Here is an 18,609-nt window from a genome sequence, read left to right as displayed (position 1 = left end):
CACGAATTTTCTTATTAATTTTGTTGAACGTTGGCATATATTGCTTTCGACTCTGAGGTTGTCAAACTTAACAACACATAGTGGTACTGAAATTTGGCGAATTGAGAATTTTCAACCGGTTCCATTGCCTAAGTCTGAACATGGAAAATTCTATATGGGGGATTGCTACATCGTCTTGCAGGTAAGATGAGTCTCGACTTCTCTCTCTTACATTTTTCTTTTCCTTTATATTATGTGTGTGCCTATGTTTGAATGCTGAAAACCAATCCAGATTTTCATTTTGGTTTCTTCTAACATTTCAACTTTGTATATACTTCTCATTAAATTCTATGAAAATTAAATAAATTTTAGAGAATAACTGGTGGGAAGCATAATATGAATGCAAATGTTTAAGAAAACAGTTCTTATTGTTTTCTGTCATGCATAATATGTGTTATTGATATTAAAATGTGATATTTGTGTGAGAGATAAATTATCTCAACATATTTTTATGCTTCAAAACAATATAGGATACGTAGGTAGCCAATAGTTTTATGAAAAAAATCTAAACTATTTGTTTTAACTTTTGAATAAGCTTTAGATAGTTGTATGTTAATCTAGGGAAAATAAAATATAATTTTCTAAGTCCATATTATGATTTAAAAAATTATTGCAATCAACTAAGTAAAATATTTCTAGGAATAAAGAATACATCAAAATGAAAATATATATGCATTAGATATTTTTATTTTTGTAAGATCACATTTTTATTTTTTAATTATTGATTTAAAATCTATTGATATTACAATCAATGGTCTATCAGGGGTCTAAATCCATAGAATGGTAGAATAGATAGGGTCTATTGAATGTAGCTAATCTATGCAATAGAGGCAAGATTGATTCCCAATTTATTGGTGGAGTAAATTGCCCCCATTTTCCACTTGTGGGTGATTGAACCTAAGTGGAGGAGCCCACTTGGAGCTGAGTTCATCATTTAGCTAACGATGACTTGATTGAACCAAAACTTTTTGTAAGGAAGATTTACATAATTCTTAAGAAAAATAAATTATAGTTGAAGTTTATTCATAATTTTTCTATTAAATTACTTGAAATTGTGAAACATGTTCGAAAACATAGGTAAAATGTCTTTGTTATCATTAAAGGTCTGGTGAATATCATACTTAGGGGTGCGCATGGTCTAACTCAGTTCACATTGTGGTTATTACCAACTAGATTGAAAGTAGAATGTTTCTGTTTAGAAATCAAATTATACCGAATGATAAAAATAAAATGACAAGGAAAAATTCATTAAGTTGAGATAGGCGACAATTGACGATGAAAGGAAGAAGAGGAGACAAGAAGGTGAGAACTTATGACAGTTATGGATTTATTGTCTTAGTGAGATTTGGATGATAAAATCAAATGAAAATCACAATAAGAAAATAAATCTTGTGATTGGCTTAACTTATCAATGACAATAGGTAATGACAAGGAATGTCATAATGGGTTGATAGGAGAGTTCATACAGAGAAAGGAATGCGAGGAGAGAGAGAAGTAGGAGATAAGAAAATAGGGTTAGGGCAGTGATGGTAATGTTTTATTGTCACAGTTCAAGTGTGCCATTCCTATGATAATAAAGATCCTGCACAATAAAAGCACACCAGCTGTCTAAACTGAACTAATATAATTTTTTCTATTTTCTTTTATAAGAATTCATTTCTAGAAACTCTTTCAAAACAGTTTTTTTGACGTTTTCGGGATTAAATTCACTAGAATGGAGAACATATTGAAACTGTCCATCCAAATGTGAAAGAATTGAAAGGTACTCTGAGAAAATAAAAAGTAATCTGGCTAGATTGAACTGGCCATTCCTATTGCAGTTCAATTTGATTCCAGGGAATTATGCCTTACCTTATCCTAAAGCATGTACCACAATTTTTGAAAATTTTCAAACTGAGAAATATATGCCATTTTATTACCTTCTAACGATCATGCACTATCCGTAAAACTTATATTAGAAAAAATGGAGGATATATTGTGATATTAATCAATTAATATTTTATCCAATGTGCTTATTGTTATTTCTTTCTCATGAAATTTTTTTAAGGTATAGGTTCCTTAGCTTTTCCTGGCTATCAATCTAATATTTTATTAATTGTTCTAAAAGTAAATTTTATAACTTAAATAAAAGAGGTCCAACATGTGAAGTCCTGCCATTATTGAGAACTTCCTGTTAGTATGGTCACCTGTTCATAATATTGGGCAAGTGTCTTTGAACTTTCTTTCTTATTTCTTCATTCACTTATCTGTGTGTATGCAAATGTCTGTAGACAACACCTGGCAAGGGAGGTGCTTATCTGTATGACATACATTTCTGGATTGGAAAAGATACAAGTCAGGTATGCTTTTTGTGACTTTTATCTATACATTTGTCTTTGCTTTCTATGCAGAACATGCCTGAAATTTACACTTCTTTGGAACAAAAACTTGATATGAAACTGCTGTAACTACTTGATACAGGATGAAGCTGGAACAGCAGCTATTAAAACTGTTGAACTTGATGCTGTTCTTGGAGGGCGTGCAGTTCAGCACCGGGAACTTCAAGGCCATGAATCTGACAAATTTTTGTCCTATTTTAAGCCTTGTATTATACCACTGGAGGGGGGTGTTGCATCTGGATTTAGAAAAACTGAGGAAGAAGAATTTGAAACACGGTTGTATGTATGCAAAGGAAAACGAGTTGTCAGAATGAAGCAGGTATTCCGTGCTCCTGAAATGCATCTGATAAATTTGCAAAAATTTCCCTTTTTGGATTTTAATATTCTGTAGGTCAAGAGATCATTTTCCACATTTTCTTTTGCAGGTTCCTTTTGCTAGGTCTTCACTAAATCATGATGATGTGTTTATTCTGGACACTAAGGATAAGATTTATCAGTTCAATGGTGCAAATTCCAATATCCAGGAAAGGGCTAAGGCCTTAGAAGTAATTCAGTTTTTGAAGGAAAAGTATCATGATGGGAATTGTAATGTTGCAATTGTTGGTATGGGAATATGTCACTATGATTTTTTAATGCTATTTTTTTTCCTCTTTTATTTGTTTTAGTGGGCCTTAATTATCATTCTTCCATCATTCATACTTTGCTTCATTATGGTTGATAAATCTTGAACTGTCACTTATTTGGGTGTAAATGAATATTTACCATGCCAGATGATGGGAAGTTAGATACAGAGTCAGATTCAGGTGAATTTTGGGTCCTCTTTGGTGGTTTTGCTCCAATTGGCAAGAAGGTTGCTACTGAAGATGATGTTATTGCGGAGACCACTCCTCCTAAACTTTATAGGTACTTTCTTTTGTGAAGATTCAGAACTTGATGTTTGGAGGGTTGCACTAGTACTATTGTCTGTTTTATTGAAAGTAACCATTGCCAAATAATTTAAATTAGTCATTTCTTTTTTCTTATTGATTTTTTGCTGGTTTAATTGGAGGTGTACTTCTTCTGAGCAATTGCATCCGTGGTAATGCATATATGCAAAAAAAGACACTAATTTGACTGAAATTTTATCATATTTCTGTTATAACTATATCTAGATTATTGGATAAGAATAGGAAAGGAATGTTGGCCCCTCGTGGGATACGGGAAAGGAGAAAATCTTTTATGTGGCTGAGCTTTTTCCACCTCCCCAGGACTGCTTCCTACTTTTTATCAGCCACCCGGGGTTGAATAATGATTTAGATAGGAATGCTGGTCTCCCCAACCCCTTGGAGGAGATAGAGAAGAGGGGAAGGTTGGAGGCCATGCCTCAGACCACTCCACAAGCTAGTGGGCTCAGCTGAAAATTGAATCTCCTGCTCCAGTTATTATTGCGGAAGTTTAGGATTTTCAACTTAGCAGGGATAGACAGAGGCATTGACATGTCAAAATTTCCATTTGAGCATATCAAATCTTATTACTTTTAACTCCTTCTTCATATCCTTGTTTCTATTTTATTTCCAACCAAGATGGAAATTCTTCTAGAGAAAGCGGCATGAGAAGTGGACTCTTTACAATTAAATTGCAACGAATTGAACTTAGTTACACCACAAGATGATTATGAAAAAGAGGGGACAACTGATTAAGTTTGATTTGAAATGTGGGGACACAAGAGTTTAATAAAACCAAAGAAGGAAGTAAATGATAATCTTTTTGTTAAAATGCTGCAAATGCTCTATAGTTCAGGAATTAGACACTTTGGAGTTTACGGTGTCTTCCATCTGTGCTCGTGGCTTTCTTTTATTTTTATTGATATTATTCCCTACTTTTGTTACTCTAATCGAAATAATAAATAAGAAAGTATCTCCTCTGGGTGTGTTTTCTGCAGAGACTTGCTTGTTTATTCACGGACAGATTAATAATGGTCCTTCACACTGCTTCCAAATCTTTTACCAGATCCAGCTTGATACTGAAATGCATACTTTTATGCACTTGTTGGTGTTTGAATCAATTTCAGTCCCTGTTATCTTCATCTATGATAAACTGTTATACCATATTGTTTACATCATATCTAGTTATGTTATCAACTATTTTCCTTTTTGGACATATTTTCCACAGCGGTATCTTCTCTCTCTTTTTCTTAATTAAGACAATTCTCTTAGTTTTATATTTTAAAGAAAAAAAAAATTCAAACAACATTAACTTAAAGAGGCAAGGTTGATTGTAAGACTCTTGATTGGAAATCAAGGGTCACACGTTCAAGTATTCATCTTATGGATGGCTAAAAGTTGTAGGGTTGAGTGGCGGTACTGGTTTCAAATCCACTGCACTTACAAGTGACCTTAGAGAAGGCTTCTAATTGATTATAAATCAATCTGCTGGCAGCTTTGAGAATGATTACACTTGAAGAAACATGAATAAAACAAGTTACCTTGATATTTTATGATGTTTATTTTTCATTCAGCAAATATAATGTAGATTCAATTTGTATCTTGTTTTACAGGATATATTTTCAATTGCTTTTATATGTAGATATTTCGTTTCTCTTCATGTAGGTTATAAACTGTATAATATAGACATTTATCAACATTTAATTGTTTTATGCTGCATGCATCTGTAAACATAAGGTGCTGATTTTAATTTTTGGTTTCCACAGCATTGAAGACAGTCAGGTGAAGATTGTAGAAGGTGAACTATCCAAATCCATGTTGGAAAACAACAAATGTTATTTACTGGATCGTGGGTCTGAGGTATTTGTTTGGGTTGGACGAGTAACACAGGTGGAGGAGAGAAAAGCTGCTAGTCAAGCTGCTGAGGTAAAGACACAACATTTCCTTACCATCTCTTGACAAAAAGATGGTTTTTAATTCTAAAATTTATCTCCAGGAATTTATTTCTAGCCAAAATAGGCCAAAATCAATAAGGATAACTAGGGTCATCCAAGGTTATGAGACATATGCATTTAAGTCCAACTTTGATTCTTGGCCATCTGGGTCAACAGCTCCTGGTGCCGAGGAGGGAAGAGGAAAAGTAGCAGGTAGGATTTGCTTTGTAGTTATGAGTGAAACTGGAGCATTTCACTGTTAGCGTAACTAAAAATATTATTTTTGTGCACTGCTAGCTTTGTTGAAGCAGCAAGGTGTTGGTATAAAGGGCATGGGGAAAAGCACTCCTACAAATGAGGAAGTCCCACCTCTGCTAGAAGGAGGTGGAAAGATGGAGGTTTAGTCAATTATTTGTTTCCGTTGCTACTTCTAATAATTTAATTTATAAGGTTGGTATGATTGGAATGATTTAGGATGTTATTATTGTTTAATTCCAGGTATGGCGCATTAACGGCAGTGCCAAGACTTCCTTACCTAAAGAGGACATTGGCAAATTTTATAGTGGAGACTGCTATATTGTGCTTTATACCTACCACTCAGGTGATAGGAAAGAAGATTACTTCTTGTGCTGCTGGTTTGGGAAGGACAGTATTGAGGTAATTTAGGAGTCTCCTCAATTGAGTTTGAACCATTTGACTATTATCTTTCCTTTTAATTACATAACACAGACATGGCTTTACTTCTTTTCTTAATTATCCACTATATTTTCGCTTTTCTGATTCCCTAAAACAAGTGCTATTCTTATCATTTATGAGACAAATGGTGTATGTTTGAATGGAAGTGAAATGATCTAAATTAGAATAACATCAAAAGTATGCTTTACCCTCACAAACAAGAAAAACTTTTGTTTTTTCGTTCTAGTTGTTTTTAGCCCTCATAATTGCGCCTGAAATGAAACGTGGAAGCATCCTTCTGTAATCTCAATTAAACCAATGTAATATTTTTGTTGTTGGCCACACTTTTTTGTTTAATTCTGGTCCATCTGTTGATTAATTCAATTTGCTTTGGTCTCTTCGTCATCTTAAATCCCTTTAACTTTGAACATGATACCACTGAATACGTGAATGATCTTTGTTTTGTTTTGCCAAAGGATCTTTAACTTCAACTCTGCTGTCCAGTTTCATGCATGGCTTGCTCTATTAAACATATCTATAGTATGCACTTATTTTGTTTAGCTTATAATTCAGTAATTTCCTTTTTTTCCTTTTGCTTCCCATATGTTTCTTAAATTTTATTGTACATCTTGGATCTTATTAGTCTACTTTGTCCTAGGAGTTGTGCCATATCTATGCTTCAAATTTGATTCATCATCATCGCATTTTGAGAATATTATCACTGTATAGTGTTTACTCTGACCTTGTAGGGATTAAGAAGATACTGATTCATGCTGCAATTGTGAATGCACCATTTTGCTTGCTCTCTGTGCTAAACTTAAAACTATTTATGCATTTCTTAAATTGTAAACTTCATATATTTTGTTTTTGTCTTCCTGCATAAAAACAATTTTTTTTCCATTTGGGAATTCTCATACTACTTGTTTCATTTTATCTACCTCTAACATTGTCCTGTTGATCAAGATAGAATTGCTTGTAGTTGAAATTAGTTAGCAATCAGTATACTTAAAGAAGGTAATAAGCAAAAAATGTAAATATACACTCTATTATAGCTAGTGTTATTTAAATGTGACTTTTATGAGTAATGCTTCATTATTTCATAATTATACATTTCAGGAAGACCAAAAGATGGCTACTCGGTTGGCTAATACAATGTGCAACTCACTGAAGGGAAGACCAGTTCAGGTATTGTGTTATCACTAGTATCACTAGTTAAGTTTATAATTTCAAAATTAAGACCTGCATATGATGAGTGCTTCTCGCAGGGCCGTATATTTCAAGGTAGAGAGCCACCACAATTCGTTGCACTTTTTCAGCCTATGGTGGTCGTTAAGGTATCTTGTTTAAAGCTTGTGTTACATTTCACTATCTCCTTTATGATTCAGTTGTGGTCACTGCAATTCCATACTTGGGTTATATTTAGGGGTTGTAATTTAATTTTTTAAAAATGGTTGAACTTCTTAGGGCGGTTTGTGCTCTGGTTACAAAAAATCACTAGCGGACAAAGGTTTGACAGATGAGACATACACAGCTGATTCTATTGCACTGATTCGAATATCTGGAACTTCCATTCACAACAATAAGACGGAGCAAGTTGATGCGGTATGTTGTGGTTGAGTTTCTTCTTTTGTTATGCTTTAAAGTATGTTTGGTCAAAAGTTAAAACTTTTATCTGTAAATAGTTTTCTCTTCAAATACATAGTTTTGGCATATGCAAATATTATGAGAATATATGCAGAGTTGTGAAGATTGGAGATGATAATATGCACTAGAGAATTTAGGTGAAATATTTTTGGACCTATAATTCTCGGACATTTTCTGTTGGCCATTGGCTCAATCTAGAGTCCGGGCTTTTTCAAGTTTTGTAGATTGGATGGTGCAACTGTGGGCCTTTTACCCATGTTGTGAGTTAACTTGACATGCTTCCTTCGAACATTTGCTTCCTTAACGTATTGGTTAGTCCTACGGGTATCTGTTCCGTGGAATGTTACTGTGTTTTTTGAGTATGGAAATTAGTTCTGCCATTATCTTTTTCATAGAATTTTATTGGGTTTATCCTGGGGTATGGAGAGCCAAACCAGATGTATCATTCTTGTAGGCATTATTCCGGTAAACAGAATAGATAACCTTTTAGAGTATAGGAAGAGCTTGGATTGATTTTAAAATTTGTCATTGTCTAGTACATGCATGGAGAGGTGGAGGACACAAAACTTGTTTCCACCTGCATGCAATAGTTGTACAAACAGTGACGGAATTAACCTAAAATATGTGTGATATTTCTATGGTGCTAAATGAATTCCCTTTTGACTTCGTTTATCTAGCAACATTATATATATTCACACATGATTCTTGTTTAGGTGGCAACATCACTGAACTCCTCTGAGTGTTTCCTTCTGCAATCTGGCTCAACAATGTTCACATGGCATGGAAATCAAAGTACCTTTGAGCAGCAGCAATTAGCCGCAAAAGTTGCCAAATTTTTGAAGGTAAGCTCCTTGACCGATGAATTATTTGGGTGATTTCACATACTGGGTCTCTTGATTCATATAAAAGTTAAGAGAGATTTAGATGCATGGTTCTAGAACTTCATGCACAAGCAAGTTGGGTCACGCTTTTGATAACGATCATGGTTACAGTTGATCTCTAATCCAGTTAACAAGTTGAACCAACAGATATTTTTGCTATTATTTTTTCTCTCCGGACTAAATTGCATGTGATGTCAAATACAACATTTCTGTAGTAAGCATAAATGCTCTTTATAAATGTTCATATTCATTCTATGCTCAAAGAGTTTAGTGATGTTATCAAATCCCAATCTTTTTAGCCTTTTTGTCTTTTAATTATCTCAGTTCTACAATTGTTGAGGCATGTGCAATTTCTTAATTAACTTCACAGGGTCTGAGGTCCAAGAAAAATGTGTACAAACTTAGTTGAAAATATATATAATATTTTCATTTCAGCGTGCACAGTGCCTTATGCTAAATGTAGTTTTCTTAGTAAACTTGAGCTGGAAATATGCAGTTCATAATTAAATGGTCTTACATTCCCGAAATAATATAAATATTATTTTCTTATTTCAGCCTGGAGTTGCAATAAAACATGCTAAAGAAGGGACTGAGAGCTCAGCCTTCTGGTTTCCACTTGGGGGAAAACAAAGTTACACCAGCAAAAAAGTTTCTCCAGAGATTGTCAGAGATCCTCACTTGTTCACATTTTCATTTAATAAAGGTGCATTTCAAGTTGATTAATGTAGTCTTAGCTAAAACATTTTCTTGGGAAATAGATATTTGGGTTTTATATTGAACAACTAAATATCCTTTCTAACTTTTATTTTCATGATGGTCATGTTTGGGTCTCCCAGGAAAATTTGAGGTGAGTCATAACTTATATCTGAAACTACCTTTTACAGATGTATCAGTGGCTTGTGTATCCATATTTATATTCTGCTGGGCAGGTTGAGGAAGTTTACAACTTTTCTCAAGATGATCTATTGACAGAGGATATATTGATACTCGACACGCATGCAGAAGTGTTTGTTTGGGTTGGTCAGTCCGTAGACTCCAAAGAAAAGCAAAGTGCTTTTGAATTTGGCCAGGTACTGGTTTGACAGATTATGGTGTTATCATATTCTAATTTTAGTACCATACATTTATTACACAAGTTCTTGCAGAACTACATAGACATGGCCACATCTCTGGAGGGTTTATCTCCAAAAGTTCCACTATACAAAGTCACCGAAGGAAATGAGCCATGTTTCTGCACAACATTCTTTTCATGGGATCCAACAAAAGCTACAGTATGTGCATTGATGTCAGGATTTCTTTTTTCTAATTGTCCTTTAAGTTTCTCTATTCGTTTTCCTTATTGATTTCAGTTTGATCATTGCTTGCCTTGTGCTTATTTCTGTAAATTTGAGAACTCAGCTTACATTGTATCAAAGGAATTTTTATTACAAGAAATAATTGCAAATAAACATAAAAATGAAAGTTGTGTAGCATTTCACTCACCTTTAGCCTACCTAATCAAGCTTCATATCTCCTTGATAAAGTTACTGAACAAATGTGAAGCATAAAGATGCTCTACGAATAGGATAGAGAGGCGTGTAGATACTAGGAAGCATTTATGTGAAGGACAAAGAGGCAACGAGTTTCGTACGCAGAAAATAGTAACTTCTAAGTTGAGAACAGTGTGGCAAAGGAAATTATGCATGCTAGAGACAGTGAATAATATTTTAAATAATTGCTTTTCCTTTTCCCGGATCACTAATGATTTCTCCGTTGGTTCCTGTAAAAAATAATGTGATTAATTATTATAATTAATCAAAGGAGGTAGTGTGCTTTGAATAAATTTTAAATATTCTTCGTAAAATTAGGAAGTAGAAACTAGAAAATCTAGGATGATTTGTAATTTGAAAAATTCACATAAGAAACTGTGATTGTGGCTGCATATATTTAGGACAAGTGTATTTGTTAAAAAAGTGAGCATAGTTTAATTCCTGCTTTAGTGGTAGCTCTATTTTATTGTATGTTCAACTTTTGTTCCATGTCCTTAGCAAATATCTCAATGTAATGCAGGTTCAGGGAAACTCATTCCAAAAGAAGGTGGCATTACTCTTTGGGGCAAGTCATGCTGCAGAGGTAATTGCTGCTTCAATTTAAATCAGAGACAAAATGCTGCATGATAACCTGCTCCAAAATGCATGTGATACTTTATCATTTTATCTGTGTATGTATATATCCTGCCCCTAAAATCTTCTAATGTTAAGCAAACAGAAGCATGACATTTAATTTCTATAAAATTGAATAAGGCTGCTTTTCTAATTACGGAAATTTGTTAGCTCTGGCTATAAAGTAGCTAAAAATAAAAAAGATTAAGCTGACAGAGGGGAAAAAAAAAAAAATATATATATATATATATATATATAAAATTTTGTATATTACAACTGTTTTAAAGTTTAAAAATAATAGGCAGAAAGTGTGCTGTGGAATATATAGGTTCTTTTTAGGTTTCTTGTAGTGTCTTTTATTGAAGCTCTTTGTTACAATGGTGTAAACCATATAAGTATTCATATATTTGGCCTTTTTTAGTGACAGGCCTTATTTTGTTTTGACCCCGGTGTTTTATTTTTAATATTAATATAAGGGTGTTGGTTAGCTGTAACAATGTATTTCATTATTTTTGTAATGGTACTCTTAAGGCCAGTTACCTGCACTTTTTGGAGATATAATGCATGAACAGTGACTTGTGCAATTTGAATATTTCATATATGAGTTAATCAGAGTTTACTAATTTGCTGCATTACTGATTTGTCTTGTATGACACTTGAGGATTTTTTCCAAATGATTTTTCGAAGCTGTTTTTGTAATATTAGAATATAGGTGATGGTGGTTGTATGGGGTCATCTATCTGCTTCTGTTTATAATTATCTTATTAGGTCTTCGATTTGATTCTGTGTATAATTATCTTATTAGGTCTTCGATTTGATGGTAATTATCAGTGTTTGTAATGCTTTCCTTTGACTGAGTTATTCCTAGGCTACTTCGGTGGCTATCTGACATTCCTTGCTATTGCTATTCCAGGATAAGTCCCATGCAAATCAGGGAGGGCCAACTCAAAGGGCTTCAGCTTTAGCTGCCTTATCCTCTGCTTTTAATCCATCTTCTGAGAGATCAACCAGTCCGGTAAATAATTTGCCTTGGAGAAATATACTTGTAAATTCCTGTTCATTTTTATGTTTCACTGTCTACTCGCATTCAAAAATTGCTGGCATGATGATTGTGTGTCTATGTGCAAAACATTCATTAACTTCTCCAATTATTGACATGGTGATTGTATTCTTTGTCATTGCAGTCCCATGATAGGTCAAATGGTTCAAATCAAGGGGGGCCAACTCAAAGAGCTTCGGCTTTGGCTGCCTTATCCTCTGCATTTAAATCATCGCCAGGAACTAAAGCTTCCGCTCCAAAGACCTCTGGCTCAGGTCAAGGATCACAAAGAGCTGCGGCAGTAGCTGCTCTTTCACAAGTTCTTAGTGCTGAAAAGAAGAGATCACCTGATACCTCCCCCACCCGTACCAGTGGCAGTCCTACAGCAGAAACTAGTCTTTCTTGTAAGAAAGTCATTTAAAATTCTATTTATGTTTACAGGATTTGAGGCAACATACAGAGTCCTCCCCCCCCCCTCCCTTTTTTGTTGTTTCTGCTTTGACTTGTCTGCAGTAATTTCTGATTCCACTGTCACTTTAAGTTGCTAATTGTTGTTGCTTGACTTGATGTAAATATGTAAGTTCAAAACTGTTGAATATCTGACACATTTTAGTAATTGCAGCTGAACCAAAAGCTGAATATGCCCGCTCTGAATCAGAGGCTTCTGAACAAGTTGGTGATGTCAAAGAGACAGAAGAAGTTGTACCTGTATCAGAAAGCAACGGAGATGATTCAGAAACGAAGCAAGTGACAGAACAAGATGAGAATGGTAGCGAAACTAGTAGAAGCACATTCAGTTATGATCAACTGAAGGCCAGATCTGACAACCCAGTTACTGGAATTGATTTTAAACGAAGAGAGGTTTGCCTTGTCATGAATGTTATCATTCCTATTTCAAAATGGTTATATGGTTATCCAATGTACATCTCCATTTGTTTTCCCAGGCTTATCTGTCAGATGAGGAGTTCCAGACTGTATTTGGGATGATGAAAGAAGCATTTTATAAGTTACCGAAATGGAAGCAAGACATGCAGAAGAAAAAGTTTGATTTATTCTAAAGATCAAGCTTATTTAAGCGAGTGTTAATCTACCTCCTTGCATCATAACTATAAATTTCTTGTTCTGCTTTTGCGAATGGCTCTGTCCAAAGTTGCTTTATCATCCAGCATTTGTCTATTTGCCCTTTGGAAAAATGTAGTTGTGGGGTAGTATCTTTTATTGATTGTGAATTGTGATGGCGCCTGAAGAGTGATTTTTTTTTCTTTATCCTTTTCAAATGCTGCTGCCTTCTTGTATTATCATCACACCTTGTAGTTTTTAAAGACAGCTGGCGGGGTCAAATTCTTTTATTTCCTTGGTAATGTACCTTATTTCTGGTTATTTGACCTTTTATATATTTTCTATTTTATTTGTCTTGGGAAAAAGAAAAAAGAGGGTGGTGTATATGTAATGCATTTGTACTCCAAACTATAAGGAATGAAAATTTGTTGTCTATTATCATACTGCTCCCAGATTATGTGATTGCTGGAAAATGATCTGGCAGATGTATTTTGTGAACATTTTATTTTTCTTTAAAACTGTCTTAATTTATGACACCTATTAGGGAATGACGCGTATGTCACATTAGTCGAGATGTGAACTGTGTATACCACCGTTTATACTCATACAATTATATTATATGAGTTTGTACGAGTATACGATGAAGACTTCAATGGACTAAGGACTGGGCACAAGTTGAAGAAAACCACATGGAGCGGATTAGCTTATAATAACTGACGATGGAGTCTTTGCTTCTGGGACGTACATTTTAAAAATATTAAAGTGAGGATGCTAGTTGGTTCAATTTATTAAAATTTAGGACGAGGTTTATATCTCACTTTTGCAAAGTTAATATGTGAATATTTCTTTTGAATTTTTATTTTTATTGCCAACACAAAACCTTTAACCTTTAAATAAAAGAAAAGAGATTACAGATAAGTTGTTGGTCATATTCTAACAATTTTTTTTAAACAATATTCTAACAAATTAAAAATAACTAAAGATGGGAAATGAAATGGACGCCGACATGTTTTTTGAAATATGAGCTTTGTACTTTTGAGTAACAATTAAAAATATGAGCCTTGTGCTTTTGACTAAATGAACGGGAAAAGGAAGACTTACCAAATTAAGAAAAGTATAGACTATTGAAATATCGATCAACATTGATATTTGAATTATTGAAACTTTTATGATTCACGTTTGCTAATATTTCATGGCAATCCCTATCTTATATGCATATAAGATACATCATTCTCACATGAACAGTGCATGTGTGGGGTTCACACACTATTCACGTGAGAGAAATGTATCTTACATGCATGAAAGATAGATGATTCATATTTCATAACTTCCTTTTCCTTGAAAAGACAAAAAGAAATAAAGAAAGAAGTTCGAAGATTTGGATTGCAGTACTTTATGTCATGTCACAATGTGATTGATGGCCTAAGGCCGGCTTTAATGGTTTGGAGGTTTTGGGTAAATTTTGTTAGAGGTCTTTCTACATTAAATAACACTACTCTTTAACGAATATTAAATAACTGAAATTTTAACCATATTTAATAATATTTTGAATTTTATAAAAATTATCAACAAGAATACAAGTTCAAAGAAAAAATAATAAAAAATATTTATTTATTTTCAAAAAAACATTAACTAAGTTCACCATTTTTATTAATTCTAATTTAATTATCAGATTCATACTATTTAAATTACAAATTTCATAACTGATTCAAGTCATATGTCAATACAACAAATAAAAATATAATAAATTAAAAAATAAAAAATTTAAAATAAAATAATTGGAATGATAGCACATACAAAATTGATTGGTTCATATGAATATGATGGTTAGATGATGGCAATGAATTTTATAAAGAAAGTCAGAAGAATTTTCTTTGTAGATATGAGATACTTTTTAAGTTAAAGATGATCAAATATAGAAATAATAATGATTAAGAGTAATAACAAGGAGATTCTTAAAAATTAGATTTTCATTAACTTAAAAAAATTAGAATCCTAGAATAATTATTATTATTAATAAATAGACAACTAAAATTTATGGCCTTCCTAAATATGGGCTCTAGGGGACTGCCTAATTCGGTTAATGTTAAAGTCGCCCTTATAGTGTAGGGAAAAAAAAAGAAAAAAAGAAAAAAAGAAAAAAATTTATTAACACTAAAAATCATGATTTTTTTTTCGGTGTATTAAATCATTTGGTATCCGAAAATCACATTGGGCCCCAACTAATCCATATTCGAGCCAGGTAAGACCACCAGGGTGTCAACTCTCCCAACAAATATTTAACCCAGCTACATTCTCAAGTCTTGAACTAAGAACCTTGGTTAAATTAGAAAAACCTTATGCCAGTTGATCTACGCACTTGTTGGTACTAAAAATCATGATTTCATTATATATTATGAGCGCTTGAATCTCCTTTCATTACCACACAAATCGCAAACAGAAATCTTAATTATATCTTCTCATGGAGAGAACTCACTTTCTCAGTATGATCACACGTTCATTAGTCCACATTTTGCTTCTTTCCTTAGTTATTGCAGGGGCAGCAAGCAACATTACAACAGACCAACTGTTGGTGAAAAATTAGGTTTTTAAATTTTTATAAAACCTTTTGAAGATCGCTCTCATATAATATATAAGAATTTGTATTCTAGAAATCGTACCTTGAAAATCCGAGTTGGCTTTTTCCGCTGAAGTGATTTAGGCTCTTAGATCACGATCCGCCACCACCACTCCTGTTAGATCACGATCCGTCACCACCACGCTTGTTAGATCACGAACTGTCACCAATGATCTTCCAGGTTATGACTCAGGTTCGATCTGCACTTGACGTGTGGGCGCCTTTATCACTACCAAAGCAACTAGCACGAGAAAATTTTTCTCTCAATAATAGAGAGAAAAATCTTATTCTCTGATCTGTATAAAGTGGCTTCTCTTTTTCTTTTAAGAAAATAAGCCTTATATATCTCCCTTTAGTGAAAACCCTAGGCTCCAAATAATGCCCTAAATAAAACTCACGTTACTTTTCATTTAATAGGGGACCCACCATGTAAAATAACATAAGGCCCCTTACACATAAGCTAATTAAATGAAGCCTCCCACTAAATGATATATTTAGGCTTTTGACCCAAATAGCTAGTTATCTTGCTTATTAGTCCAGTAGTGGTGCAGTCAATTAAATGAGCTAACCCGGGGATCATTTGGGAACATACAATAGTGGCTATAACAATTAGGTCTGTAATTAAACTAGCCTAATTATTTAATTCCAAATCTACTCCACTAAAAGATTGGAACTGTCTTCCATAATTGTATGCTCGAATAATAATTCGTCCCAAGCCACATTGATTTCTTACTGCACAATCCTTTGTACCACATCGTTAATTAAATTGATATCTTAACTGTCCAATCAATTTAATAACATCTTATTCCTTGATCCTTACTGATTTTCTCTAATGATCATTTTCAACATACTAAATAGTTGACACACTCTGGCCAGAGAATTCTATGATCAAGTACCTAAAAGCTATCAAGAGATGTGTTGTACAAATTCTATATTGTTAATCCATAACTCCAATACTCATAATTGCTCCCACCAAGATACCGGGTAATCTTGACCACAAGGATGTGTCGTGCCCATTGGTAACTCAAATGAAATAACAATTACAATCATGAAATCATAATTAACTCAAGATTAAGATTACAGTAAAATCAACGCCTATGAGATTTAATAAGTCTGACAGTTATTACAAAGTTAATTAAATCTCATATGTGATCCTGTTCAATGTAGTCGTACTACATCAATAAATTCATACATGATTAAGACAAATCATTCAATGAATTTATTATAGTCTATACCTAAATAAAGTGCCCAACTTTATTTATCAACTGCGAACTAAATTTATTTAATTATAAGATAACTTGTATTTATGTCTTCTGTGAATCCACATGGTGATCACATAAATACATATAATATGATTAAATGGACTTTAATACAAATATTAATGCAATTAAGATATTTGAATAAAATATCTCATTTATTTTATTAATCAGAAAAATTGTTTATTACAATTAAATAAACACATATGCTTTTAAAGAGCATAATTTCCCAACAATCTCCCACTAGCTCTCAAAGAATATCTGGCATATTGCACATGCTCTAGGGCTCTAAGTGCAGGTTGTAAAGGTTTCCCACTAATGGCCATTGTAATAAGATCTGCCATTTAGCATCTAATGCCATTTGGGGTACTGTCATATAACCTTTCTACACTATTCCCTTATAAAATGATACTTCATGTCAGTATGTTTTGTTTCTTTTGGTTCCTTAGATTGAGCTACTGCACCACCATTATCACAAAATAATTTAAGGGGTGCAGTACTAGATTATGAAATTTGGCAAATGGATGTCAAGACTGCCTTTCTTAACAGGCATCTTGAAGAAAACATCTACATGCAGCAACCAGATGGATTTATACAAAAAAGGCCAAGAACACATGGTATGTAAGTTGCAGAGATCCATTTATGGATTGAAACAAGCATCCCGGTCATGGAACATCAGATTTGATCAAGCGATTAAATCACTTGGATTCATTCAGAACATTGATGAACCATGTGTGTACAAGAAAATTCAGGGAAAATTTGTAGCCTTTCTAGTTCTTTGTGTAGACAATATTCTCCTGATTGGAAACGATATAGGAGTATTGACTATAATAAAGATCGGGTTAGCAAAATAATTTGATATGAAAGACCTGGAAGAGATAAGTTATATTCTTGGTATCAAGTTACTACGAGACCGGAAGAATAAAACTTCAGCCTTGTCTCAAGCGGTCTATATCGATAAGATATTGGCTAGATTTAGCATGGAAAATTCCAAGACTGGTTTATTACCATTCAGACATGGAATTACATTCTCTAAGGATCAATCACCTAAAACATCTGAAGAGATAAAGAGAATGAGACGAGTTCCCTATGCAGAAGCTGTGGGAAGTCTCATGTATGTCATGCTTTGCACTAGGCCAGACATCTATTTTGCGGTAGGGATGGTTAGCAGATATAAATCTAATCCTGGACCTCAATACTGGACTGTAGTCAAGCATATTATAAAGTATCTGAAAAGAACTAAAAATTATATGCTTGTGTATTCTGGTGATGAACTTATTCTAGTGGGTTATACTAATTCTGATTTTTTGTCAGATAAGGATTTTAGAAAATCAACTTCCGGCTATGTGTTTACATTAGGAAGTGGAGCTATTAGTTGGATGAGTGTGAAACAATCTTGTATCACAGACTCCACAACTGAAGCTGAATATGTGGCTACATCTGAAGCTGCAAAAGAAGCTATATAGGCTCCGCAAGATATTTGAATAAAATATCTCATTTATTTTATTAATCAGAAAAATTGTTTATTACAATTAAATAAACACATATGCTTTTAAAGAGCATAATTTCCCAACACCAACAAGCTCTTCTAGCCCTGAAAGCTCATATATCTTATGATCACACCAATCTTTTTGCCCGAAATTGGACCTCCAGTACCTCTGTTTGTATCTGGATTGGCATCACTTGTGATGTCAACAGCCATAGAGTCATAGGATTAAATATTTCTAGCTTCAATCTACAAGGCACCATCACTCCTCAACTCGGAAACCTTTCTTCACTTCAAACACTTGATCTTAGTCATAATAAGCTTTCGGGTAACATTCCCTCTTCTATCTTCAACATGCATACACTAAAGTTACTTGATTTCAGTGATAACCAGCTCTTTGGTTCTTTGTCTTCCTTCATCTTCAACATGTCTTCCATGACAACAATCGATTTGTCGATTAACAGACTTTCTGGTGAACTTCCAGCCAATATTTGCAAGTATCATCTTTATTTAAAAGAACTTTTTTTGGATAAAAAC

At 33.6% G+C, this 18,609-nt stretch overlaps 1 protein-coding gene across 1 annotated transcript; it reads left to right on the top strand.

Annotated features, from left to right (window-relative positions):
• Positions 1-7: 7 nt before the first annotated feature.
• LOC18031483 (villin-3) lies at positions 8-13,181 on the top strand (the record flags this gene model as incomplete). The annotated part of the gene is made up of 22 exons (XM_024187708.1): positions 8-181; positions 2,310-2,378; positions 2,500-2,736; positions 2,843-3,020; positions 3,188-3,320; positions 5,107-5,266; positions 5,337-5,487; positions 5,572-5,672; positions 5,773-5,931; positions 7,066-7,134; positions 7,215-7,283; positions 7,414-7,551; positions 8,307-8,435; positions 9,030-9,177; positions 9,311-9,321; positions 9,404-9,544; positions 9,620-9,745; positions 10,524-10,586; positions 11,529-11,630; positions 11,800-12,058; positions 12,277-12,515; positions 12,599-13,181. Coding segments are annotated over 22 exons (2,970 nt in total), but the record flags the coding sequence as incomplete, so codon positions are not given.
• Between the last annotated feature and the right edge of the window lie 5,428 nt (positions 13,182-18,609).

Source organism: Citrus clementina, unplaced genomic scaffold (assembly GCF_000493195.1).
Source record: "Citrus clementina cultivar Clemenules unplaced genomic scaffold, Citrus_clementina_v1.0 scaffold_9, whole genome shotgun sequence".
In the NCBI taxonomy this organism is placed as follows: Eukaryota; Viridiplantae; Streptophyta; class Magnoliopsida; order Sapindales; family Rutaceae; genus Citrus; species Citrus x clementina.
Note: the sequence above shows the minus strand (reverse complement) of the source record. Positions and strands in the feature narration are given on the sequence as shown.